This window comes from Pocillopora damicornis, chromosome 1 (assembly GCF_964200805.1).
Source record: "Pocillopora damicornis chromosome 1, jaPocDami1.2, whole genome shotgun sequence".
In the NCBI taxonomy this organism is placed as follows: Eukaryota; Metazoa; Cnidaria; class Anthozoa; order Scleractinia; family Pocilloporidae; genus Pocillopora; species Pocillopora damicornis.
This window is the reverse complement of record NC_142670.1, coordinates 2,255,426-2,283,400: the sequence shown is the minus strand read 5'-3', so window position 1 is coordinate 2,283,400 and position 27,975 is coordinate 2,255,426. Positions and strand designations below refer to the sequence as shown.

Genomic DNA, 27,975 nt, shown 5'->3' with positions numbered 1-27,975 from the left:
TTCTGTATCTTATAAATATCCTATGACCAAACTAGCAATTCATTTAAACCGGAGAAAATCAGTCTTCAAACGAAAGTTAACGAATCACTCAAAATGTCTATGGAAAAACTATTAGATTATTTGGAGCCAAAAACTTTTGGCAAAATTCACTATGTGGTAGTGGTTTTTTGGATCCTGATTGGTGTCATCCCCCTTGTTATATTCGCCGAAATGGAAAACAGCGAACCAAGGTTTGATTTCCGCTGTGACGCAGCGAAAAGTAAAAACATCGACTTCGTCCGGGGAAAATGTTACGAGAAATACCAGGAGCGGTTCAACAAATTCGCTTTGCCTGTGTACGGCTTCGTAATCATAAATTTCGTCCTTATTATATTTGTATGTGTTATCTACTCCCAAATTGTAAGACCTACAGTCAATCGACTGTCGCGAAGCATTCGTAATGGTGATCCAGAGAGACAGTCGCGCGATCAAGAGAACGCATTATCAACGGGATACAGGCTTTTTATCGCTTACTGCGGTCAACTATCCATAAAACTTGTTTTAGGAGTTGTTTTCATCATCCTACAAACTCAGTTGCTTTATCCTTCAAAGTTTTCCTCTAAGTTTCACTGTTACTTAACCGATGGAATCACTCAGCCAAGGAATTCATCTAACAACGCCCAACACTCTACTTTGCACGACTGTCACAATCAACGAGCGGCAAAGAAAACCTTCTGGATGGACTTTGTCCTTGTGTTAAATGGAATTTTCGTCCTTAGTATTCTGATTGAAATCGTCTACATTTTTTTTAAGGCATGCAAAGAAAGGGATTTCATGCAAAACTCAAAGTTTCAAGCATCTCATCTAAATCCTCCCGAAGAATCTCAGCAGCAAGAAGAAAGAACACAACTTGTAACGAACCACCCACATGAACCTCAGCGGCAAGAACGGACAGAAACAAACATCTCACAAGAAGACCATGATACGAACATCCCACATCTGCAGGGCGGGCCTGAACAACTCGTAAAATCTCCGCTTCAGGAATTCATCCAGAATACAAAGAAAATGATTATGGACGACACTTATCAACCTCCACAACTCCAGTCGCTTTTTCCAAGTCCTCCTGGCAAAGGACACCCACCTAAACATTTGACTCTGGATCAGATTTACACAAACCTTGTTGTTGTACCTAACATGGCTGATTATGACTTTACTGAAGACAGACGGAAGAATTTGCAAATCTACGCCAGGTCGGGTGAGAAAAACGAAACACCGAGAGGGCCAGAGGACATTCTTAATCACGAAAACAAAAACATTTTGATCGTCGGTCGTCCCGGAATCGGAAAGACTCTTTGTTGTACAAAAATTCTCAGAGACTGGGCATCTAACAAAGTATTCCATAAAACACCCGATGACAAAATCCACTTTGATGCTGCTTTCTTCGTCAAATTTAGAACATTCAACGCTGCAACCGACCTTAGCCTTCGAGAGCTACTGACCCGCTCCACATACTCACCCGAGCTGGATGAGAAAGTCTGGAATTACATCCTAAAAAACCCGCAGCAAGTTCTCCTTATTTTCGATGGAATTGATGAATTCAAAGATAACTCAAAGATCGGCACGGAAAATAAGAAACCTCAATTCAAAAACAGCGTAGACGAGAAGATGCCCCTCTCGGCGCTTTATGCCAAACTAACGACTGGAAAACTTCTTAATGGAGCAGCCGTTATAACTACTACAAGACCTACAGCTCTTTCATGCATCAAAAGAATTCCTTTTGACAAAATGTTCGAAATCCTTGGCTTCTCATCCGAACAAGTCGAAGAATACGTAACCAGATTTGCTGAAGAAGACAAGGAAGTAGGCGACACAGTAAAGCGTCACATCACCAGCAACATCAATATCTTATCTCTTTGTTACATTCCTGCGAGTTGCTTCATCATTTGCTCGTCTCTTTAAAATGGTGAAGTTCCATGCTCCTAGAGGTCTTAACCTACCAACAAGTTTAACAGGCATATACAAGAGAGCCGTGAAAATTTTCTACTTGAGACACAACGAAGAATTTCGCGATGAACCTTTCACTGACGAAGACTTTGAATCAGATGAATTGCCCCCCGAAGTAGAAAAAAAATTGGAGAAACTAGAAAAATTGGCATTTGAAGGAATTAAAGAAGGAAGGCTGATCTTTGGAGCAAACGAAGTACGCGGAATGGAAGACAGCGCTCTATTTCACCGCTTACCCGACCGTGAAGTTGACTCGTTTAGTAGCGAAGGACAATTCTGTTTTTTTTATCTCACAATGCAGGAGTTTTTCGCTGCGAAGCACCTAACTAACATGAGTGAAACAGAATTAAAAACCTTTGTTCAAATGAACATTACGGAAGGCAAATGGCAGCTGGTTTTTCAGTTTGTAGCAGGATTAATGGAGGATAAAAATGACCTACCAAGCGAAATTATCACAGACCTTCTTCCTGTGAAAACTGAAGAAAAAGAAAGCGACTACTACAACGTACAGTGGACAGAGAATGAAGAGAAAACGAAAGTGACCTGCTGGCCGACTACAGACGAACAATATTTAGCAGTGACATTACTGAAATGTTTAAACGAAAATAGTAGAATGAAGTCAGAAGCACAGAGAAAACTTCAACAAATTAACTTTAATTGTGTAAAGTTTATTGATTGTCACCTCACAGCTGTTGATTGCTCTTCGTTAGTAAATGTAATTAATGTTCAACAAATTTCACATTTAAATTTGAGTGGCAATAACATTGGTCCATTAGGTTGTTTGGAGATTTGTAAATTGTTAAAATGTAGAGAATCTCAACTGAGCTGGTTAAACCTCATAGGAAATCTATTGACAGATGAAGCAGCAAAGTATTTAGCTGAAGCCATCAACAACAACAACTGTCAGCTACGCATGTTACACCTCTCAGCGAATAAAATCTCAGACATTGGAGCACAGCACTTGGCTGAAGCCATCAACAACAACAACTGTCAGCTACGCGAGTTAAACCTCACAGCAAATAAAATCTCAGACATTGGAGCACAGCACTTGGCTGAAGCCATCAACAACAACAACTGTCAGCTACGCGAGTTATACCTCATAGCAAATAACATCACAGAAGCAGGTAAGCAAAAGGCACGTAATTTACTAAGCAATAGTCAGTTTAAGTGTGAGCTATTTTTTGGCCCTGAGCAATTCCAATTAAAAACTAAAAAGAAATTATTTGAACCACTTACTATTCAAAATAACTGTGAGGTAACCAGCTCAGTGATAATTACAGCCCAACAACTCAAATCGTGAATGAAAGCAAACTTACTCTGTGAAGCGCTCAGAGCAGCGAGATTATTTGAACCGGATCGAAATGAAGAAAAATGAACCAATGAACATGTTTATTGAGAACAAACGATGTCAATCTTTTTTCTTTTTTAATAAACAAACCAATAACATTGAAGTAAAAAACACAAAGCTTCCTGCAGAGAAAACAATCAAACTTCGGACCTCTCAGGAAACTTTTTCATGTTATGATTGGTTAGTTTCGATCCTAAATTCTCTCCATGCTTCTGTATGTTTTGATCGCTTGGAGTTTTGTGTGAGATTTTAAGCGGATTAGATAAATGTATACATTACAGATTACCTGGTAGAATGCCAGGTTTTCTCTCTTTCATTTCTTGTGTTTTCTACAATTCTTTTTTTGACTTTTTTTCATTTCTCGTGTTCTCTGCCATTTTTTTTTTATTAAATCGAACTGGTTCAAGTAGTTTCACACTTTGGGCAAAATATTGAAAAAATGAGACCAAATTGTAAATAAAATCATCTTGCTTTCAGACAGAAGGCCTGTTACTTGTTCAATATATTAAATGTTGTAGAGTTTGCATTCAAAATCTGATGAAGCATCAGACTTACCCAGTTGAGATTTTAACCTACCAGTTATTGTTAACCCTTTAACTCCCATGAGTGACCAAGACAGAATTTCTCCTTACAACATCAATACAATGTCCACCACATAAGTGATGAGAATAAAGAAAAATATCAATTTGGGGATAATAAGTTGATCCAATACTAATTTCTCTAAACTAACATTATAGGAATTGTATGGTTGACATTTAGGAGAATTACAAATTTGATCTGGGAGTTAGAGGGTTAACAAATGGAGCCAGACTTCCAAATTTGTCAAGACTGTACAATCAATTTTGTAAACCGAATTCAACTTTGTGTTGAGATACATTTGGCCTCAATTGTTAGACACAACTTGAAAGCTATAGTGAAGGGGTGTGGCCTTTTCAGTATCAGTCCAGATTTACCAATTTACCAGAGAGACTGCCTCAAGGTGAGGGTATGAGGCAACCCTTTAAAAAAAACCCCATACCCTATCTCAAATTGAATGATTTTCCCCTCCTTCTTTCAACCCATGCCTTGAAACAACAGTAAAATATCTAAGGAAGTGTAGTCACATGTAATCAATGTACCATATATCCTTGAGAAGGTTCCTGGCCAGTTTAAGGACACCTGCTAACCTTTTTTAAAGCAAGATTCATGAAATCAGTGGAACTCAGCACACTCAAATAACAGAAAATAAATCAGAGGTAAGAAATAAATCCCACAGGCAAAAAGACTGGGAGAGGAGGCAAGGAAACCTCCCATGAGTGACCAAGACAGAATTTCTCCTTACAATATCAAGCAGACAAGTGATGAGAATAAAAAAACATCCATTAGGGCAATATTAGTTGATCCAATACCAAATTCTTTCAGCTAACATCATAAAACTTGTATGGCAGACAGTAAGGAGAATTACTACTGAGATCTTGGAAGTGAAAATCTCATCAACAGAGACACCTGTGCAGAGCAGGGCTACACTCAGTTTCCACTCAATTCCACAGAAAACCCTAATTCAAACCTGCTTGAGAAATGCCAGGTGATGCCAAAAATTATATTCATTTTGTAGTGGACAAATTTCCTGAGCCTTTGCATACACACATTTTCTTCTAAGAATCAACAACCTGGCAAGTTAATGTTAAGGAAAGAAAAAATAAGTGGATGATTTGATAGAGGTTAATTGGAAATTTAAAATATTAGCAATCATAAGTTTGAAAAGAAGAAAAATCAACTTTGAGTCCTTCAAGTGACATGTAATTACCTCACAATGTCAATACAGTGATAAATAATGATGGGAAATACTCCCTAAAACAACTTGTCTGAATGTTAAAAAATTATACCAAAGTACATTTACAACTGAAAAGTATACTTGTGCAACAAGATCACTACTTTCCAGAATTTCCTTTGGAACGATAACTGGAAGCTGCAGATTTTTTACTCCTTCATCATTCTCCAGACTAACATTGACTCATTTGTACTTGAATTTTGAAGAATCCTGCATTTCTTCCATTTTATAACTGATAGTGGCACTTGTCACAGCAGCCTTTTCAGCAATAACATTATAGCCACAATTGTGGCTAAATTTTCTGCTGATAAGTTTTCTGATGATGAGTCAAACTCCAAAAACTGCTGCTCCTGTTGCTGGACAGCTTGTCAAATTTCCTTTTCATGATATGTTGTTCTTTCCTGCATAGAAAAGAGAACAATATCAGTGTTGAGTAACAGTGATTGATGAAGAAAAAGCTACAAACATATACAGTCAAACCTGCATCAAGCAGTCACCTGCACAGAATTGCAAGGAGACCACTTAAACAGTTTGCACAGAACAGAAGTCAAATGCAGTAAAAAGCGCTATTTTATGCCATAATTGATAACTTAATTTAAAGGTTATTCAAAAGCTCGCTAAAAAAATCCATTGCCTCTTTTTAATACCAGTAAACAGAATCAACAAAATAGTGACATAGCATAAAAAAGAACACTGATGCAGAATTACTGTATACTATTATCTATCAGTTGGACCTCTAGGTCATAATCATAGGCTGATTGACTTGTGTAATGTTTGTGCATAATATTTGTCCCAACAGAATTAGATAATTTGCAATAAGTTGTGCACCTTTGAACTCAAAGTACTATTCCTAGCTTTATTTGAGAGGTTCTGCTTAAGTGATTGTTCAACACATGCAAGTAGAAAACAATAAAAACAGGAGGCTGGGACTCAATCAAGGATGACCATGACCACTTAATAGAGGTGAAAATTACAGTAATAAAGGAGAGAAAAACTGAGAAGTGACTGCTTTATTACAGGGTAACTGTTTAATATGGTGCAGCTTAATACAGGTTCAACTGTATAGTGATCACCCATTTCATGATGAAATAGATGTGCTTAACTGTGTTTTCTTTTGTAGCACTAATTGCTCCAATAAAGAGGAACATTTTAGAAAACATTACAGGAATATGCTGTTATGTTTTTGGGGGTTTAGAAGAGTGTACACGCACACAAGATGGCGAGTCAACAGCAAGATTATATTGTTAAGAGCACATGGTAACATTACCGCTGCATACTACGCGGGCTCACAACAACGGACAGTCAAAACCAAACATCTCCATACTATAACACCTCCCCCTGGAGATTTGTTAAGAATAGCTCTCTCATAAGAAAAATAAACAAATACTTAGTACTAACAAGTCTCCATTTCAGTGTCCCTAGAATTAAGTATTCTGTGAGTTCATTAGCTAACTAACTATCAGTCAGTAACAACAACAACTGTTCATTAATAATGTTCAGTTCACATCTCCTCAATCAATCTCTGGGGATGTCTGTGAGAGCGGGATGATCGACGCAGCATAGGACTTGTGGAGGCAGGAGTTGTCTCCGATTGAGCTGAGTTATCAGGTGGATGTGAACTGGTTTCAGGTGAGCTAACCGGTTTGGGTTCTGGAACAATTGGGGTTGCCGTCTCCAAAGATGGTACACCAGATTCAGCTGTTGTAGAGTGGGAGTTGTTCTGCAAGACGTCATCCACATGTCGCCTCCAAACTCGCCCATCATCAAGGTGAACTTGGCAAGAGTGTGAAGAGGGGCGTTGTACGACGGTTCCAGGCTGCCACTTTTGCCCTGACGAGTGGTCGCGTGCAAGGACTGTGTCGCCAACAGCAATTTCTCGGAATTTAGCATGCTTGTCATAGTGCATCTTCATCCTTACTTGCTGGTGGGAAACATGAGTGGCGAGGTCCGGTCTCACTAGAGAGAGACGTGTGCGCAATTCTCTTTGTAGAAACAGTGTGGCTGGGGACGAGCCAGTTGTGGCATGCTGGGTGCTTCTGTAAGACAAAAGGAAGTTCTGAATTCTCTGCTGCAGTGTGCAGGATGGATCAGATGATGAGGATTCTAGAGAGCGCTTGAAGGTTTGTACAAACCGCTCAGCTAGACCATTTGAAGATGGATGATACGGGGAAACCAATATCTTCTGGATGCCATTTTGTCTCAAGAATTCCTCGTACTCAGCAGACTGAAAAGGTGGGCCGTTGTCACTAACGATTTGCTTTGGAAGGCCGTATCTTGCAAAAATGTTGCGCATCGCATTGGCTGTTGCTTCAGCGGTGGTGGTTTTCATGGGACCAATCACTTCTGGCCACTTTGAGTGAGCATCAACCATAATGAGATAGTGGTTGGACTGGTGGGTGGCAAAGTCTACATGGATGCGCTGCCAAGGAGCTGTAGGCCATGACCAAGGAGAAAGTGGTGCTGCTTGCGGCGCCCTTCTGGTTTGGAAACACTGCTTGCACCTACGTGCTCTCTCCTCGATGTCGCTGTCTATCCCAGGCCACCATACATGACTGCGGGCAGCTGCCTTCATGCGTGCGACTCCTGGGTGCGCCTTGTGTAGCTCACTTAAAATCTGCTCCTGCAAGGAGGGAGGTATGACGGTTCGCAGGCCCCATATTAGACAGCCTTGCTCGACAGATAGCTCATCCTTGCGGAGGAAGAATGGCTTGAGCTCAGGAGTGGAGTTTATTTTGAAAAAGGCAGGCCAACCATTTTGGGTCATCGCGAGAGCCTTAGCTAGGACTGGATTTCTAGCAGTTTGGCCTGCAATTTCTAAGACAGAAACAGGGTGTTTACGTAATTGCACTGCCGAGACCTGGAAGATTTTGTCCTCGACACTGGCATCCTTCCTGTACTGCAGGGGTAGTCTGGACAGGGCATCGGAGCTGGCTACTGCAGCAGAAGGCTTGAATTCAATTTCGTACTGGTACGACGAGAGGAGCAGGGACCAACGCTGAAGACGCGCTGCTGCCAAGACAGGTGTGGCAGAGTCTGGTGCAAAGATCTTTAGCAAAGGTTTGTGATCAGTTCGAAGTGTGAACTTGCGCCCAAATAGGTACATGTAGTACTTGGTCACGCCAAAAATGATGGCTAGGCCCTCCTTCTCTATTTGACTGTAATTCTTCTCAGATGAATTTAAGAACCTTGAGGCATATGCGATTGGTCTCTCGTCTCCGTTGGGGAAACGGTGAAGTATGACAGCCCCTATACCATATTGGCTTGCGTCGCTTTCAAGAATCACAGGGAGACTAGGATTGTAATGCACCAGCACATGGGAGGAAGAGAGAGATTCTTTTGCATTGCTGAAGGCCTCCTCGCATTTGGGGGACCACCGGAACTCTTGATCTTTCTGAAGGAGCTGATTAAGTGGCTGAAGAATTGAGCTCAGATTGCGGATGAACTTCCCGTGGTAGTTTATCATTCCCAGGAAGGCTCTTAATTGGGTGCAGTTTTCAGGGCGTGGTGCTTTCTTTATGGCTTCAACTTTATCCTCCGTTGGGGAAATTCCTTCAGCAGAAATGACGCAGCCCATATAGGTTACTGACTGCTGCATGAACTTGCACTTGTTGAGCTGGAGTCGCAAGCCGTAACTGTCTAAGCGACTGAGAACAGTGTTCAGATTCTGGATATGCTGCTCATCATCCTTGCCCGTGATCAGAATGTCATCTTGAATGGCTGCGACATGCTCAAGACCTTGAAGAATGATGTCCATGGTCCGCTGAAAAATTGCTGGGGATGAGGCAATACCAAACGGTAGCCTTTTGTACCGATATAGACCACGATGTGTGTTGATGGTTACGAACTGCTGACTGTCAAGATCCAATGGGAGTTGCTGATAAGCATTCTTTAAATCAAGCTTAGTGAATCGTTTTCCGCCTCGCAACTTGACAAATACATCCTCAGGCAGGGGAATTGGATACTGAGGGACATTGAGTTGGGGGTTGACCGTAACAGCATAGTCTCCACATGACCGTGTGGTGCCATCCGCCTTGGGAACATGAACCATGGGTGTTGCCCATTCACTGAATTCGACCTTTTCCACAATACCTTCGGATTCGAGTCGGTGGTACTCTGCATCTACTGCTTCCTGGAGAGCGTAAGGTACTGGGCGGGCCTTGCAGAACTTTGGCTGGGCATCCGGCTTCATCTCCAATTTAGCTGTGATTCCCTGAATGGTACCAAGGCCAGGCTTGAAGACATTAGAGTGACACTGGACTGTGTTGTGCAATTGTGACTTGACCTCCGGTGTGAGGCCTGGGTCTGAGACATGGATGCTACATATTTTCTTCCAATCCAGGTTGACGCGAGAGAGCCAATTTCTTCCAAAGAGTGATGGTCCAGAGCCTTTAACTACAAGGAGTGGCACAGTGACACGCTGACTTTGATACTTGAGTTGCACTAAGAACTGACCAGAGACTTGGACTGGGTCCCCTGTGTAGGTGTGCAGGCGTGTATCAGAGGGTTGGAGTTTGGTCTCCTTGAAATGCCTGTTGTAAGTCTCCTGGGAGATAATTGAAACTCCAGCGCCGGTGTCCAATTCCATTAAGATTTGGGTTCCGTTCAATTCAACGGGTACTTCTATGCCATTGTTCTGTGCATTGATGCTGAAGATCGAGAGAGAAAATGGATTTGAAGTGGGGTCGAGTTGTGAGGCTTCTGGCTCTTCAACCGTGTGGATCTTCTGAGATTTAGACTTGCATGCATTTGTGATATGACCCGATCGCCCACAGGAATGGCAGGTATAGTTCCTGTATTTGCACTGGGAACGTGCGTGGCCTGTTTTGCCGCAACTAAGACATTCAGAAGTGCTGTTGTTTTGATTCTGATTAAGTGGCTTTTTGCCTCGGCCCTCGCACGGAGGCCTGCGTGTTCTACGCGGAGGATATGTCTGACGGCCAACAGAGAAGAATTCGAGAGAATGCAGCGACATCTGTCTCGGCAGCCTCAGCGCCGAGCGCCTTTTTGAGAGCTTCGTCAAAGTTGTGTTTGTAATATATTAAGTACCCTCTAGGGTTACTGAGTATGTACCAGAATGCATTGCTGTAATAAAAGTTGTGTTGAAGTGGCCAACTGGTTTGACCTCGTGTTCACTAGCAATATATTACATTTTGGCGACGAGGATCGGTCGTTTTCCCACGTCATTCAAAAGTGCAAGGTCTTTGGACAACGCTGTGTGTGTTGTGGCATAGAAGATGGCCAGCACTAGTGCGAGTGGATTATTTGGACGTGTTGGCGAGTTCAACGTCGCACGTGAAACGTTTAGTGCCTACGTCGAGAGGATGGAAATGTTCTTTACAGCCAACAACATTGTAACGACAACAGGAGAGGGAAGCGCCGCCACCAACCTTGTGGTAGCGAACAGGAAACGTGCCATTTTCCTGACAGAAGTGGGGCCGGAGGTATACACAACCCTCAGCAACTTATTGGCGCCCACTAAACCGAAGGACGTATCATTCACTAACATTGTGGAAGTCTTGGAGAAACACTACAACCCGAAGCCCCTGGAAATCGCACAAAGTTTTCACTTTGGCACGCGAAATCAAAAATCCGAAGAATCAGTTAGCGATTATGTGCTGGCTTTGAAGAGATTGGCGGTCCACTGTAATTATGGTGAATTCCTCAATCGGGCGTTACGTGACCGATTCGTATGCGGACTGAACAATCCGAAGATACAAAACAAACTACTGAACACAGATGACCTCACATTCGAAAAGGCTTGCAGTATTGCCAAGACCATGGAGATGGCAGACAGGAACACCCAAGAATTTCACCCTTCACGCAGTGAAACTGTTCAAGTAAACAAGTTGACAGAACAAGGAAGTAAAAACACTGAAAGGAAGAACACTGAACAATTGTCATGTCCTAGGTGTGGGGGTAATCATTCAGGTCAGTCTTGTAAATTTAAGTCAGCAAAATGCTACAAGTGCTCCAAGATTGGGCATTTAGCTTCTGTTTGTCGCAGTAAGGATGAAAAGAAAAAGGGTAAAATTCATAGTGTACAGGCTTCAGAATCAGGCAATGATGAGTGTGAGGATGAGGAATTAGGAATTTATTCTCTGAATTCGCTTGACCAAAACAAGCCTAATTGCAATAGGTACACTGTAGAAATGGAAATCAATGGTAAACTGTGTATGATGGAGTTAGACACAGCTGCAGATTTCTCAATAATGAGTAGAAGTGAATATCTAGAGAGGTTTGCAGACAAGCCTCTGTCTCCTTCTAAAGTAACACTTAAGACATACACGGGTGAATTACTAGATGTGTCAGGGGAAATGCAGTGTGACATAGTGTATAAGGGTAAACCATACTCTCTACCCATTCTTGTAGCCAATTATGATGCAAAACCTACTTTACTTGGTAAAAACTGGCTGCGGCACATTAAGTTTGAATGGGGTGAGATATTTTGTGTTCCCAAGGGAGACCCTAGGAGTGCTGATAGTCAACTTAATGAGTTGCTATCTAAACATAGCGAATTGTTTACTGAGAGTTACAAAGGGATGACGGGCCTTGAGGCCCATATTACTATGAGAGGCGATGCAAAACCTGTATTCGTGAAAGCGCGTAGGGTTCCATACGCTTTAAAAGAGCAAGTCGAAAAAGAGTTAGACAAACTAGAAAAGCATGGTGTTATTAGGAAAGTTGACAGGTCACTTTGGGCTAGCCCAATTGTGGTAGTGCCAAAGGCTGATAACACTGTCAGAATATGTGGAGACTACAAATCCACTATCAATCAGTCAGTTGAAGATGAGCAATATGTTTTACCTACCACTCAGGATTTGTATGCTGCTCTGGTTGGCTCTAAGGTATTTAGTAAGCTCGATCTATCACATGCCTATGCCCAGCTGAATGTTGACAAAGAAAGTCAAGAGTACTTGACAATTACCACTCATAAAGGTCTTTATTCCTACCAGAAATTGCCCTATGGGGTCAAGTCATCCCCAAAAATCTTTCAAGCAAAAATGGATCAAATTCTTCAGGGAATTGAAAAATGTGTTTGTAAACAAGATGACATCTTGATAGGGGGCAATGACTGGCAAGAGAATCTCAAGATACTTGCTGATGTGTTGGACAGGCTACACCAATACAATTTGCATTTAAAACTGGTAAAATGTGAGTTTTTGAAACCTGAAGTGGTTTATCTAGGTCTGAGAATAAGTGCCGAAGGCCTGCAACCGGTGGAGGAGAAGATCAGTGCAGTGAAAAGAGCCCCAGCCCCAAAGAATGTGAGTGAATTAAGGTCCTTCCTGGGCATGGTTCAGTATTATCATTCCTTTTTGCCAGGGCTGGCTACAACCTTAGCACCTCTGCATAGGCTTTTGCAGAAAAATATTCAATGGGAATGGACAGATGACTGCCAGAAAGCTTTTGAGGCATGCAAGGAGGGCCTCACCAGTGAGTCGCTGTTGGTCCACTATGATCTAAATCGTGAGCTTAAGTTAGCTTGTGACGCATCGAGTTATGGTTTGGGGGCAGTGCTTAGTCATGTAATGGAAGATGGTCAAGAAAGGCCAATAGCATATGCGTCACGTACCCTCAGCTCAAGTGAGAAAAATTATGCTCAAATTGAACGGGAGGCTTTGTCTATTATTTTCGGGGTAAAAAAATTTAATCAGTTTCTATATGGACGAAAGTTCACTTTAGTAACTGACCACCAGCCATTGTTGGCTATTTTGGGCCCAAAAGCTGCTATACCCACACTTGCAGCTGCCCGTATGCAGCGCTGGGCACTTGTCCTTTCAGCATATGACTATAACATTGAATACAGGAGCTCCGAGAAGCATAGCAACTGTGACGCCCTCTCTAGATTACCCCATGAAGAGTCTAAGATTGGCAGTGAGAGTGAGATTTACAATGTAAGTGCCATTAACAAAGATTTCCCCATAACTGCAAAAGAGATTGGGAAAGCTACATTGATGGATCCAGGGTTAAGCAAGGTACTTGATTGGGTCATGGTGGGGTGGCCAGAGGTTTATGATGAAGATTTAAAACCCTATTACACCCGTCGACATGAACTTTCTTGCGAACAAAATTGCGTTCTCTGGGGTTCCAGGGTGATCATTCCCCCAGAATTTAGGGAAAAGATGTTGGAGGAGTTGCATTGGGAGCACCCAGGCATTTGTGCAATGAAAGCAATAGCACGCACCTGTGTTTGGTGGCCCAAGATGGATGAGGAAATTGAACAAAAGATTAAACTATGCTCAGTGTGTCAGGATGTGCGGACCTCTCCACCTTGTGCCCCATTGATACCCTGGAAATGGGCCACGCGACCCTTTCAGCGTATTCATGTTGATTTTTGTCAGAAAGGGATTGATTTTTTTTTTGTGGTGGTTGATAGTTTTTCAAAATGGATAGAGGTTAAGCACATGACCTCAATCACCACAGAGAAAACCATGAATGAGTTGCGTCTTATATTTGCCCAACATGGTTTGCCCGAGGAGTTAGTATCAGATAATGGGCCACAATTTGTTTCAAGTGAGTTTGCTGAGTTTATGTATAAAAATGGCATTAAACATACCCTAACTCCTCCTTATCACCCACAATCAAATGGTGCTGCTGAGAGATCAGTCAGGGTGGTAAAGGAGGCGCTTGTCAAACAAGTTCTAGAGGGAAACAAGGGAAGGTCTATCAAACATAGACTAGCAGACTTCCTCTTGAGATACCGTACCACCCCACACAGCACCACAGGTGCTACGCCAGCAGAACTGTTGATGAGACGTAGACTGCGTACTCGTTTAACTCTAGTGAAACCTGATCTAGCCAAAACCGTAGAGAGTAAACAAAATAAGCAGAAGGAATATAAGGATTTAAAGGGTCATCAAGATAGGCTGTTTGCAGAGAATGACATAGTTCGAGTGAGAAATACTCAAGCCCGTAGCAATACTGAGAGGTGGATTCTGGGAAGGGTAGTTAAGGTCTGTGGACCCAGAACATATTTAGTTAAGACTGGCTATAAGACCAGATATGTTCATGTTGATCATTTGATTAAAGCACATGATCAGGTGCCACATGAAACTAGAGAGTTGGACATACCTGTCCCAGAACTGTGTGAGCAACCTACTCTAAGTGTAGATACTAGCCAAGTTTCATCCGGGGTGCCGCAGCCACCAGTCAATTTTTCAGATAAAGATAATGAGCCTAATTCTAGTATTAGTGAAGAGACTGTAAACATACCATCGCCGGTTGTTCTGAGGCGATCAGAGAGAATTAGGAAACCTGTTGACCGACTGAACCTGTAGTAAATGTTATAGCTACTATTGTGTTACTTGTAAGGATATCTTATTTGTAAGGGGAAAGCAGTGTAATATATTAAGTACCCTCTAGGGTTACTGAGTATGTACCAGAATGCATTGCTGTAATAAAAGTTGTGTTGAAGTGGCCAACTGGTTTGACCTCGTGTTCACTAGCAATATATTACAGTGTTCTTCGGTTAACAACTTTTTCTGTATTTCCTTGTTGCGAAGTCCACAGACCAAGCGATCACGTAGAGCTTCATTTAGATGTGTGCCGAAGTTGCAGGTAGAAGCGAGATGTTTGAGCTTAGCGGTGAAAGTGGAAACGCTTTCTCCTTCGAGTTGAATGCAGTTGTGAAACCGGTATCGTTCTGCGATAAGAAGTTTCTTCGGAGCAAAGTGGTCCTTGAGAATGGTTGCGAGATCACCGTAAGTTTTCTCGGAAGGAGCTTCTGGTGAGCACAGGTCCGAAAGGACGTCGTAAGCTTTGGAACCGATGACAGAGATCAGGGTTGCTCTGCGTTTGAATCGTTCGCCTGTATCCGCTGGAACGCCGTTCGCGATAAAATATTGCTCCAAACGCTCCAAATAACGATTGATATTGGTGGAGTTTGGATCGAACTCTTCTATTTTGCCTAAGTTTGGCATGATCCCGTCCTCGTCGCCAGATATGTTATGTTTTTGGGGGTTTAGAAGAGTGTACACGCACACAAGATGGCGAGTCAACAGCAAGATTATATTAATGTTGTATTAATGTTTCCTTTCGCCGCGATTCACCATCCTAAATCGTCCCCGACTTTCTCTGTGCGACCTCGTAGCTCAGTCGGCAGAGTAACGGTAGATCTAATCCGGAGGTCGTGGGTTCGATTCCCACCGAGGTCAAAAGATTTTTTCTTTGCCTCGTGTGGTTCCCTGTTTCCCTTTATTAGGGCTAACGCCCAATGGGTTATTCATGGGTTTAAATAGCACTTTAATTTACACTTCAGAGTTAATTCTCTGTTTCACCATCAGCAAGATTATATTGTTAAGAGCACATGGTAACATTACCGCTGCATACTACGCGGGCTCACAACAACGGACAGTCAAAACCAAACATCTCCATACTATAACATATGCATCTTCTTTAACTCCCATGAGTGACCAAGACAGAATTTCTCCTTACAACATCAATACAATATCAACCACATAAATGATGAGAATAAAGAAAACTATCAATTTGAGAACAATTATTTGATCCAACACTAAATTCTCTGAACTAACAATATAAGAACTGTATGGTTGAGATTAAGGAGAATTACCACTTTGATCTGGGAGTTAAAGGGTTAATAACCAGTACTTCTGGATGGCTTTAAAGACTTGAGGTTGTTTTTGCAGGAGTAATGGGTAATTCTGTTGAGCTGCTTTTTAAAACAGTGTTATAGCCTCCTCAAGGGGTTTTCCTTATCAAAAAAAAAAGTTATTGGTGAAGTTTACACCAAAGGCAGTGGAGACAGCATTGATTACAGTATTACAATTGTCTATTTGTTTTTAAACCCCTTGAAAATACAGTTCATCTATTTCAATTGTATTAAATTCTGCTTTTTGATTTTACTTTCTTGCTTGACACTTGGTTGGTGAACATTATTCTAGAGATAGTATAGACACATTCAAGTTTGGAAATGTTTTTCTTTTTGGAATATTGAAATGTTATTTTATTCTTCCAGCCACCATCCTGTCCTTTCCTTTTACAATGAACCTCCCTACCCACTAAAAATTTACAGTACCATTAATAAATAAATGGCATGAATTGAAGAATTCCTTGTAAATTACTGGGTAAATAAAAAAAACAACAGCAAAAATTGCTGTAGTATGCAAAATGTGTTGAGTTGATTGACAAAGCTCTCAAGTCTCATGCATTGAGTGAGAGACTCACGCAAACAAATTCAATCTTACACTCTCATGCTAAAGCCAGTATTTCTCACCCCTTTAAGGTTTTGTATTAATTTGGTTGAATTTGCGATAGCAAACTGCTATCGCAAATTCTTGTAGGTACTTTCATTAAGTACCTACAAAATTAATTATCCTTCCAAATATAATTTACTCCTTCAGTTGTTTCTTATGCACTCATGTCACACACTTTTTAACAGCAGAATTTTCCCTCAGATTAAAGGAATGTACATCTCAGCTATTTCATTTTTTTCACAATTTTCTGTGGGAACATGCCCCCATACCCTCTTCCCCATCCCACCCTTGATAGATGATGCCCATGAGATCTCACTCTTTGCCAGCAAATGGACTTGAAAGCTCTGGTTGACTAATTGTAATCAATTTCTACACCTTATGTCTCTTTAACCCTTTAACTCCCATGAGTGACCAAGACAGAATTTCTCCTTACAATATCCATACAATATTAACCAGATAAATGATGAGAATAAAGAAAAATTTTGATTTTGGGGATAATTTGTTGATTCAATACTAAATTCTCTGAGCTAACATGATAAGAATTGTATGGTTGACAGAAAGGAGAATTACAAATTTGATCTGGGAGTTAAAGGGATAAATAACATCTCATTAAAAAGAAGAGCACCTTATTATCATTCGATAGCAAAAAGACAAATTGCAGTGCTATGCATTGCCAGTCATAAGATTTCACTTTCTGGAAAAGTATACAAGAAGGTTTTGGCCAATCAGTGACTTTTGCATAAGTCTTGGAATAAAAAGGGAGATTTTTGTCCAATATTGCTCCAAATGAAATGCACAAATGACTCAACAAAGACTAAATTTAGGTCAGTATAGAAAATTAAGAAATCAACTACCTTCAAGTCCAATTCTTTAAATTGAATCTCCAATTTTGCTGATCCAGATCTTTCACAAGCAAAACAGTAAGCATTTGAACAAGATCTTAGGTCATACAAGAACTTTGCTTTCGGTTTTCCACAGCATTCGACTACATGATTTTTTTAGCCATAAGATTTTGGTTACATTTTTCTTGCATAGAACCGAACCATTTGTTCTGTATACGCGAAGTCTTGAATTTTGTTCGTTAAATTTTGTACATGTCAAAGACACCACTAAACAATGAATGATTTTGGACAGTGTGGGATAACTGTACACAAAGTCAATCACGATCAAAAAAGGAAAGGCTGATGTGTGGCTAAGGCAATGGTTTTTACTACCTCAACCAGCCTTTTATCCATAGTTAGGTAGCACATAACACCAGCAGCGACAAAACTCATCGATGGACGAGTTGAAAGTTAGCATAAATGTTAAATGAAACTTGTATTGATTACATGGGTATATGTATCTTCTTAATGGTTCCTTACAAGAAATTTGAGTATGTATATATCTTGATCTACATCCAATCAGGGTAATAGCTCACCTTGTACTTCGTTTCATAAATTTTGAAATACCTCCCACAGTAGAGTCACTCCATGGAAATCCACTGTTTACAAATAAAGTGAATATCTCCTAATGAATATCAAGAAGTATCCCTGTCACGATTCGGTGAACTCAAAAGGGTTGTTTATTGTGCGAACTCGACTGCCGCCACGTGTGTATTCGTTGTCTGCTGAGTCTTCTAAATATAAAGATGTTTATCGGCCCTGTGGCGTGACCGTGTAACGCAATATCACGACATCTTCCCCTTTTTACAAAGTTTATCTTAAAAGTTAATTAATACTTAATGTTCGGTTTCGATCACTGTTCAAATCACATAAAATCGATAAAACATTGTTCTTCATTGAAATCGTAAAAAGATAGAAACAGAACCCAACAACTATTTAGCGGCTTAATCATTCAATGTTCAGTTCATATGGTAATCCTGATGCCACAAAGGCGGTCGACGTCTGCGTTCTGATCGACGAGTTTCAATCCTTTGTGGCTCAAGCTCAGTTCCCATCTCATTTTCAGGTGGCATTCTCTCTGTTTTGGTCTCGCCATGGAACTCCGGTGGAGGAGGTCCTGGCTCTGTCAGATTTGGCGCCGGTTTGAGGGTAGACTCGGGCGGAGTTAGTTCTACCAGACTCATAGGTGGTGCTGTTTCCGGGGTCAGGCGCAGTTGCCGACGGTTGCGTCGGTATCGCCTGCCGCAAACTTCAACTTCATAAGACCTGTTCCCCAAGGCTTTCATGCAGGTCCCCAGACTCCATTCCTCCCTTCCGGGAAGCCGCATCCTGATGGCCTGTCCACACTTTAGTGCCTCTAAAGGGCGAAACTTTTTGTTGTATTGTTTAGCTTGTCTTTTCTTGCGCTCAGCTAATTTGGTGGCTGTTTCCTGGTGTGATGGCTGCCGCAGGAGCGTTTCATGGGTTGGTAAGAAAGTGCGTGTGCGGCGTCCCATCAGTCTCTGTACGGGTGATGTTCCTAGACCCTCTGTTGGGGTGTTGCGCCAATCAAGAAGGGCTAACAGCGGGTCTTGCCCATCCGCTTTCGCTTTCGTCATCAAGTTCTTGCAGGTCTTCACGGCATTCTCGGCGCGGCCATTTGACTGGGGGTAACGGGGGCTCGAAGTTCTATGTTCAAACTGCCATTCTCTCACGAATGCACTGAACACCGATGACGTAAACTGAGGTCCGTTGTCGGTAATAAGCACGTCTGGTATCCCATGGCGGGCGAATTGTACTTTACACGCAGCTATCACGCTAGCAGATGTGGCCACCTTAACCTCCTGGACTTCAAAGAACCCACTCCAGTAGTCGACTAGGACAAAGAAATGTTGTTGCCCAAGGTCAAAAAAATCGGCACCTAGCATCGACCAGGGACGCGACGGGATCGGATACGGTTGCAATTCCTCGCGGCACTGATCTGGCTGGTACGACTGGCAGATTGAGCATTTGGAAACAAAGTCCTTTACTTCCGAATTCATGAGGGGCCAATAGAGGACCTCCCTAGCGCGACGTAAACACCCTTCGATTCCAATATGTGATCGGTGAATTTGCTTCAACATTTCTTTTCTCAGGGAAGGGGGTACCAGCAATCGCTCCCCCAGGAATACTAGTCCCTTGTCTTCTATAAGCTGACTTCGTTTGTCATAGTAAGGCGTCAGCTCAGGGGTACAGGACTTCCTTGACACTGGCCATTCACCCTTGATTGCTCCGATTAGCTTTTGCATCACTGGGTCCCTGGCAATCTCGTTTCTGAATTCAGCGAGCCTGTATGGTGCAATCGAGAGGTTTTCTGAATGATCTATCTCGGCAAGTGTACAGATCAGACTTGTATCGTGCTTGGAGGCTTCGGTGGTGTTGCGGTATGCTCGACTCAGTGCATCTGATACCCACATAAGTTCCCCTTTTTTATACTGCACATCCAGGGAGTAATTCTGAAGGGCCATCAGCATTCTCTGGAGTCTCTTTGGTGAGTTGTGTATTGGCTTGGTAAAAACTGCCCTTAGTGGTTCGTGGTCAGACTCGATGTGTACAACTTCGCGTCCCAGTATGTATTGATTGAACTTGTCGGTTGACCACACTATGGCGAGGAGCTCTTTCTCGATTTGAGCGTAACGCGTTTCGGTGTCGGTCAGAGCTCGCGAGGCAAAGGCAACGGGCTAACCCTTTTGCATCAGTACTGCACCTAGACCCGTTATGCTGGCATCGCATTGGATTGTCACTTCTTCAGTAACATCATAGTATTTCAGTACCGGGGCCTTGGCCAAGTATTCTTTGACTGTGGTAAATGCTTTCTCATGCTGTGCAAGCCAACACCACTCGACGTCCTTGTCCTCAAGCCTTCGCAAAGGTTCTGTCATGTCGGACAGGAGTGGCAAGAATTTGGCCAGATAATTGACCATCCCCAAAAACCTTTTCAGGCCTTTCACATCAGTCGGCGGTGGCATATCCAAAATAGCTTCAACTTTGGCTGGGTCTGCCTTTAGACCATCAGGAGTCAAGAGGTGGCCCATGAAACGCACTTCGGTTTGAGATCTTTTCAGCTTGAGTTTGTTGAGCTTGAGGTTCCACTCCCGGCATTTCTTGAAGAACGCACGTTCGTTCTTTTCAAGGCTCGAGTTGACCTCTGCGTCAGTTTCGCCAAATCCAGCGATGAGGAAGTCGTCAGCGATAACTTCAACTCCTTCTAAATTTTCTACGAATTCATGCATGCGTCGCTGCCAAACTTCAGGCGCACTTGAGATACCAAAAGGCATGCGGGCCCATCTATAACGCCCAAAAGGCGTATTGAACGTTGTCAGGAAACTAGAAGCATCGTCTAAGAGGATTTGGTGGAAACCATCCTTGGCGTCACAAAGAGTAAATTTCTTGGCACCTGTTAGGCGGGAGGCCACTTAATCGATAGTCGGCAACTGGTAATGCTCTCGCCGAATGACACGATTTAAATCTCTCGGGTCAATACAGATGCGTACTTTGTTTGGCTTCACTATGGCCAACATGCTGGATACCCACTGCGTCGGTTCTGTTACTGGAATAATAACTTTACGATCAACAAGTTCGTCCAGCTTGTTTTTGATGCATGGACGCAAGACTACTGGCACTCGCCTCGGTGCGTGGACAACTGGTTGCGCCTGTTCGTCTATGGTTATTTTGTATGTTCCCGGTAGGGCCCCTAATCCGTCGAATACGTCCTCATACTCTTCGAGCAAGGAGGCTTTGGGACACTTGACGTGTAATGCTAGGACGTCACAATTATGCAAACTCACAAAGCCTAGATTGAGGCTGGTGTTCAATGATAAAATCGGTTGATAGTCTCCGTCTAAGATGTTAAACTCCATTAACCTCCGCTGTCCACGGGACCACACAGGCAGGGTAGCTTTACCAGCAATTTTGCGGCGATCCCCTGTGTACGAGACTATTTCCTTTTGGCATGGTTTGAGGCGATGAAGGAGGGTGTCCCCAGTGATTTGCTTGTATAATTGGGCCGGGAGAATGTCGCACTGCGACCCAGTGTCTATTTGAAACTGGACTTCTGTCTTGGGATCTGGCCCATAAATGTGGAGTTTGACCACTGCCAATTTTTCCTGGCCTTTGCTCTTACTAGTAGTAGCACCAATGTAGTAGGGGTCGTTTCCCATGTCGACGGCTTCGTGGACCGCCGAAACTCTACCTTTCACTCCTCGGGGATTAGCGCGACATTTATTCGCAAAATGATTCATACTCCCACAGTTAAAACATGTTCTTCCATACGCGGGACAATGACGTCCATGCACCATTCCGCAATTTCCACATTCTTTAGACGGTCTTCTAGATGCTTGTGACTTAAGTTGTCGTTCTTCTTCAGGTTTTTCTGCCGATCCCGCCTTCCGTAACGCATGAACTGCAGTGTCTCCTCCAGCCATTAGCTTTACTTGCTGTTGGGTCTGTTCTGACGACTTAATAATGTCAACTGCTTGTAGGAGAGATAAATCATTCAAACGGAGAAGTCTCTCGCGGACGCGATCATCCCGTATGCCTAGCACGAGGCGGTCACGCAAAATTTCATCTGGTGTGATTGTATCGTGTGCACAGTTTTTTGCGATCGTTCGAAGCTCCGTAAGATATGTCGAGATGTTTTCGCCTGGTTCCTGGTTTCGGTTGTTGAACCTATAGCGTTCATATATGACCTGTGTCCTAGGAATGCAGAATTCGTCGAACTTCTTCAGGACTTGTGAAATGTCGTCTGCGTTTTCGTCTTCGTTCCAAATAAAGGTATCGTGGGCTCTGACGCCATCCTCGCCTATAATGCTTAGTAATGTCGACACACGAACTATGCCCTCTTGTTTATATACACCAGTAGCGATTTCGTAGCGCTGCCACGCTGCTTTCCACGATTTCCATGCGGTGGCTAAATTGTCGTCAAAATTAAGCGCTTTCGGCGGGGGCAAATTTGACGGGGGAATAAAAACTTGAGTCGGCGCTGGTGGCACAACTATGGATGCTTCAGCTGCTTCTGTCATCTTTAGGGGTGAACAAATCCCACTCCTGACACCATGTCACGATTCGGTGAACTCAAAAGGGTTGTTTATTGTGCGAACTCGACTGCCGCCACGTGTGTATTCGTTGTCTGCTGAGTCTTCTAAATATAAAGATGTTTATCGGCCCAGTGGCGTGACCGTGTAACGCAATATCACGACAATCCCGAGCCTCCAATCATCTTCTTCGTTAAAAATTCTGGAAATTTTAGAACCTTACCCAACAATTTCTTTCTTTTTTTACGTCGGTAATACGAAAGACATTTTCATTATCTCTATGTCTAGCGCCCGACTCGGTGGCCATGTTTGTACCATCGCACTTGTGACCCGTTAATGGAGGTATTCGGTAACACAACTGCTCGTAACCACGAAAATTACCACCAGCTGCTTGTACACTTTATGACACATACACAACATATTGTAATGGCCCATTCATAATGGCGGGAAGAAACGCCGTATTGTTCTGATTTTATTATATTTTGTAAAGAGCAGCAAGTATATTTCTCGGCGCTGGCATTCATTCTTCCATTGCTCTTTTATTTTCTTGCAATGAGCATATCAGACTTTCTCAGAGAATCGTGATCGCGTGGTATTTATACCACCAGAAGACCCTGTGCAATTTAGAGGCCGGGGTAGATCTGAGGAAAATGGTTGTTAGGGCAGTCAAAAAAGATGGTAAAGAAATTTAAGAAAGCAAACTGGATAAACAGTTTGTTGTTCACAAATGCAAACAGTTTTGGGGGTGATGTACTTTAAAGGCTATGCAATTTGTCTATTCTAATCTTACAACCCGCAATTTTGTTTCTTTAAAGTGCTAAATTGAATAGCAATGCAGTTGTTAAATGTAAAAATTTAAGCACCCACCGTCAATTTTCCTGTAGATTTGCAGAATATACATGGTGTATTTTTAGGTTGGAGATCTGAGCCTGGATGGGAGAAAGAAGCATGCAGATCAGTTTGGTGGCCTGAAGAAGTTGAGTTCACAGCTGTGAATAATAGTAGCAAGCGACCACATCTGGAGGATTTCATTTCAATCATGCATTCATACAGAAATTGGAATCAACAACAGCACCCTTAAGAGGTGGACATCACAGTAGATGATTCTGCTCATAGTCCTATGGTTCCCATTCCTGTATCATCAACACCAGCTTCTGCTTTTATTTCTGATCCTCCCTCATCTGCCCCTGAAGTTTTTGCAAGCCTCATTTGCCCTCCTGCTCCTTCATCAACACCTGCTGTCACTGCTTCTATTTGTGATCTTCCCTTTGCAACATCTGAAGGTCACATTCAACCTCCTCTTGTATTTGAGGACATTGTAAAAAGGAAATTTGGGAGTGAATCAGTTTACTGTGGTAATACATGGCAATCTGTACTGCAAACCTGCAGTGAACTGAATCAGATCCAAACATCAAAGATGCTGAGTATTCTAGGAAAACTGGATGAAGACGTAAGCTTCCTGTTATTAATTAAACTTCATTTTGTTCATTACTTTTTTGTGCATGTATGTGTGGCAAACAATTGAACAAACATACTATTTTATTTATTTATTTCACAATTTAATCTAGTCTAGGATGCAAGTATTTTGTTTTGAATTTACCATTCCTAAACATTCTCTATGTCATTTCATCAGCTGTCAGCTAGAGTTTTAACACCAGTTGTTTAGCTAGAAACTTGGGAAGGGGGCTATCTCCAAGCAGTTTGGTCCTACTAACTCCAAAAGGTGGATATTGTTTGTTTAAGGGTCCACTAATGCCAGGCCAATTCCAGCTCTTTAGTGTGATGTTCAAAAAGTATTTTTTTCAACTTGATGATTAGGGTTGGGGCATTTAATGAGGAATCCATTCATGAGAGTTAATTAACAGCCTTTGACTATAAATATGAATGTTATTTTGTTTACCAATTTGTGATTTACCTATTAATGCAAGGTGTTTTTTCCTTTCATAGACTGTAATCATTACAATCATAAAGCACCAAATTGCAAGGGACATTTAATGGTGCATGGTCACATTGCCTTGGGAGGTGGACTCAAGTTTATCTCCTCACATCCTGGAACATCTCTCAAAGATCTCTCCTTGTCAGTTTATCAGCAGCAAGAATCAGTGCAGACTTCCTGAGGGGTAAAAAGTTCAGTAAAAGTTATTAACTTGGGACAATTATCATCATCATTATTATTGTTATTATTATCATTAGTTTCATTTATAAATTTTATTGTATTGGTTGTTATTAACTTCATATTCTATTGCTTTCACAGATTTTCCAGCTATGTTGACCAGTTCATTTATGAGCTTGGTCTGGAGTCATTCTACTCAAGTGGGGATGGAAACTGCTTCTATAATTCACTATCCATAGTCATGTCTGGACATGAAAGTGACAGTGAAATTTTTAGACTGGGTGCAGCAATGTATGGTCTTCCTCACTATGACCACAATGTTGATGCAGTAAGAACAATCAGTTATTTTTTGTTATGTTTGCTAAGCTTATTAGTGTATAATTTAAACATCCTTGTTTTATGTTTTAAGTGAACTTTAACAGAGGTCAACCTCTGGATCTCCTTTTCAAAGCTGAGACTGAGGCATAATAAATTAATCTTAAAACTAATCTTTGAAAATTCATTTCTTAGTTCTTTCTTTAGGTGCTTGTTTATGTGGTTGCTTGTTATACAGAAATATGTTAATCCAGCTGTTAGAGAAATTTGCTACTTTGATATTCTCAGATTACTTAGCAAGCAATATAAGGTTGGGGTTTTTTTCTTTATCCTGTAAACACTAACTGCCATTCATGTCAATTCATTTCTTTTCATCAACTTCATTTGTTTCATTGACTGCTTGCAAAACCCAAAATCCTTTGATCACTTTTGATAATTACACAATGATTTTTTGTGCTCACGTTTGTCAATCATATTTGACAACTGTCCAATAAACTAATATCTGTAGTAGCCATCTCAGTGTCATGTTAACCGTTCCTGTAGTTACTTATTACCCTCTCTGTAGAAGTAACTAAACTGCATTTCGAAATATAACTTTAAAACTAGTTACTTTGTACTTCTGTCATATTTCTTTTTACAGAATGCGATGCATTTTACTGACAGAGGTGATGCTTTGCAGTAGGCAGCCAGTGTGAGCCTTTCACCAAACGAGGTTCAGGAAATTAAAGACAAATCCATTCAAGAAATTGTCGCAAAAAGTGTCTAAAGGCAAGTCTTCAATGCTTTAAAGAATTTTACTGATATAGGTAACTAACTTGTGACTTGATCGTTTTAAGGACTGGCTCACATTCTTTTGAATCAATTCCACATCTTTATCATCTCATTACAACCAGGTATCAGCTCGTTTCTCCACGCAAGTTGGCATTACAATACTGACATCCGCAGGTTTTTTTTTAAGAACTCTTGCAGGTAACCTTTGCTGCCAGCCTTTTAAAAAAAGCAATACAACAGCACTGCGAACTGTCTGGGGCTGTATGGTACAACACAAAACAAAGTCCTCCTTGTTGCTTCCAGCCAGACAGGGAAGAGGGGCCTTTTCACATCATCTGGCTGCCACTTACAGGACAAGGAAACACCTTCAACCATATACGCCCCCTTCTGCCATGGAAGTGTGGTGCATTAGATGCTTTCTTGTGCGTGTTTTGGCGAGGATTTAACACCCAACATTCAAGTCGCAATGAGATGGTGCAGTGTCTTACCTGCTTTGAGTGGTACCACTGCGTTTGTTTGGACATTTCTTTCGAAGAGGCCAAGGATTCCACCATAGTGGATTGTGGCTGCACGTTGCCCCACCCATATCGGAGCCACGACATGTGAGCGTACAGTGGAATCCCTATTTTTCGAACCTCCTGATAACTCGAACCCTTGAAATTCTGTTTCCCTTCCCTCAGTCGAACACTGTAACTTTACCCCGATTCCTAAAGCTACCTTATTATTTGAACAAAGTTTTGTTTATCTTGAATTTTCCATAAAATCTTCATTCCACTGTACTTTCTCTACTGCTTTTTTGTTTTGGCTCGTTTATAATGTTTTTAAACGTAGCGTACTGTTCATTTTATCTCCTATACTTTGTAGATCGGTGTACTCAAACCAAGGTAGCTGATTCTACGGTTTCTAACGAAGGCGTATTTGAAGGTTTGTACGTTAAAGATACACTTATTATAAAGATTTTATGAAATCTAGATTAAGGGTTTACATTGCTTCCTTTCATTTTCAGACATTAACAACAGAACTGAATGCACTGAACACCGAACATCGTCTTTTGTCGCACCGAGACTTGATGAGGCTGGTAGCAACTGGACCCCTCGGAGGACACGCGGTAATTCCATTTGAAGATTTAAAAATATCCTAACAAAAAGAATTTCGATACTAAGAATCGATTGAAGGACATGGGCAATTACTGATTGTGTGCAGTGACAAGTTGCTTTGCGACGTAATTTCGTTTTTTCAGTGTTCTTTAAAATACGATTGTTTAAATGCCATAATTCCGTATAACGCAAAAAAAATATATGTTCGCACGGCCTTAGTTTAGTTTAGTTTCGCGATTTTCGGCGATCATGGTACACAACATACACGGTGGTTAAAACTAACAAAAAAGTAAAGCGACCTTTGCGTTTTTTTATCTAGTTCCTATTGACATTATGATCCTTTCGTTTTCAAACAAACAGGTTGATGCATTGGCTGAGCGCATGACAACAGTTGCAATGCCTATCATTGCTTCACTTACGAAAGACCTACAGACCCGGCTCTTTATGGATGTGATGCTCCCAGAAGTATTGTATTTGAAATTGTTTCTAGAACGGCATGGCCTATGGTTTAGTATCTGAAGACTTGTCATATTTTAATCTTTCAATTATTTACCGCGACTTTTCCAGCTTAAAAAAGGAGTTTTTGATGACAAGCCTCATCTGTGACCGTCATCTCCAAATTTGCCCAGTATTTTACATGTAATTTTTTGGGTTAACAGGTTTCCAGTATGCTATATTTCCAGATGGTGTACACCGCAAACCGTTTTTTATTTCGGAAGTTATTTTAAGCCACAATTGCCTAAAAAGTTCACGCTTTTTCTTCTTATCTTTCAGAGCATAATCAAGTTCATCATGGAAAAAGAGGATCTCAGTTATTTTAGAGCTTCAATTTTCTTTCAAAGTAGTCGTGTATCGGCAGCAACTTCATTGATAGTTTTAGGCTCACTTTGCCAAACATAATTGTCGGTTTTATTACATCATCATGACACACCACATATCAAATTGTGGTCAGCAATGCATTGGCGAAAGTTTTGATCTAGGTGCTTTAGGAAATTGAATCCAGTCCGCTCTTAACTTCGCGTATTTTATCGTGTACTTTCTTATGTTTGATACAAATAGTGCAGTGGTTTGGTTATTTAAAACCCTCAATAACAGGAATAAATTTAAAGAAAACAATACAGTAGTTGGTGGTTATACGTCTTAAGTTATTCAAAATGAAATAATTATTAGGTGCTACATCAGGTCTCTTCTCTAAACCAATGAGAAAAATTCTTCATCTTCAAACTTCCGATACGATGAACCTTTTCTATGCAGCCTTGTTTCCTTAATACGGTAAATCTATCCATCATAAGCATTTGTACCAAAACTGGAAGGGTATTTAAATGAAACCGCAACACAAAAAAGGCTCAACTCATTTGATAAATATTTTTAAATTACTCGAAATAACCCCAAA

At 41.6% G+C, this 27,975-nt stretch overlaps 4 protein-coding genes and 2 pseudogenes across 10 annotated transcripts in view; 4 read left to right on the top strand and 2 right to left on the bottom strand.

The window, feature by feature from the left end:
• LOC149051291 (E3 ubiquitin-protein ligase PHF7-like) overlaps nucleotides 1-23,286 on the bottom strand; it is a 68,444-nt gene extending 45,158 nt beyond the window's left edge. The window contains exon 1 of the mRNA XM_089198661.1: nucleotides 23,154-23,286. Coding sequence (XP_089054787.1) covers nucleotides 23,154-23,187 — 34 coding nt within the window. The 5' untranslated portion in view covers nucleotides 23,188-23,286. The remainder of the gene's footprint in view (nucleotides 1-23,153) is intronic.
• LOC149051269 (uncharacterized) overlaps nucleotides 1-27,975 on the top strand; it is a 216,351-nt pseudogene that overhangs the window by 34,476 nt on the left and 153,900 nt on the right. The window lies entirely within an intron of this gene.
• LOC149051288 (uncharacterized) overlaps nucleotides 1-27,975 on the top strand; it is a 64,888-nt gene that overhangs the window by 16,359 nt on the left and 20,554 nt on the right. The window lies entirely within an intron of this gene.
• LOC149051292 (uncharacterized) lies at nucleotides 27-3,811 on the top strand (annotated as a pseudogene). Its single transcript, XR_016184385.1, has one exon. The product of XR_016184385.1 is annotated as an uncharacterized LOC149051292 (transcript).
• Nucleotides 3,551-27,975, bottom strand: part of LOC113664180 (uncharacterized) — an 82,480-nt gene continuing 58,055 nt past the window's right edge. The window contains exon 5 of the transcript XR_016184514.1: nucleotides 3,551-5,542. The gene's annotated coding sequence lies outside the window, so the exon portion shown is untranslated. The remainder of the gene's footprint in view (nucleotides 5,543-27,975) is intronic.
• LOC149051270 (uncharacterized) overlaps nucleotides 23,358-27,975 on the top strand; it is a 158,518-nt gene continuing 153,900 nt past the window's right edge. For 3 of the 5 annotated variants that reach the window (XM_089198862.1, XM_089198870.1, XM_089198856.1), the window contains exons 1-4: nucleotides 23,358-23,736; nucleotides 24,234-24,406; nucleotides 24,541-25,520; nucleotides 25,673-26,087. In XM_089198862.1, coding sequence (XP_089054988.1) covers nucleotides 25,957-26,087 — 131 coding nt within the window. In that variant the 5' untranslated portion in view covers nucleotides 23,358-23,736; nucleotides 24,234-24,406; nucleotides 24,541-25,520; nucleotides 25,673-25,956. Of the gene's footprint in view, nucleotides 23,737-24,233; nucleotides 24,407-24,540; nucleotides 25,521-25,672; nucleotides 26,088-27,975 lie in introns of those variants that run through there. The other 2 variants (XM_089198867.1, XM_089198852.1) reach the window with 2 other exon arrangements.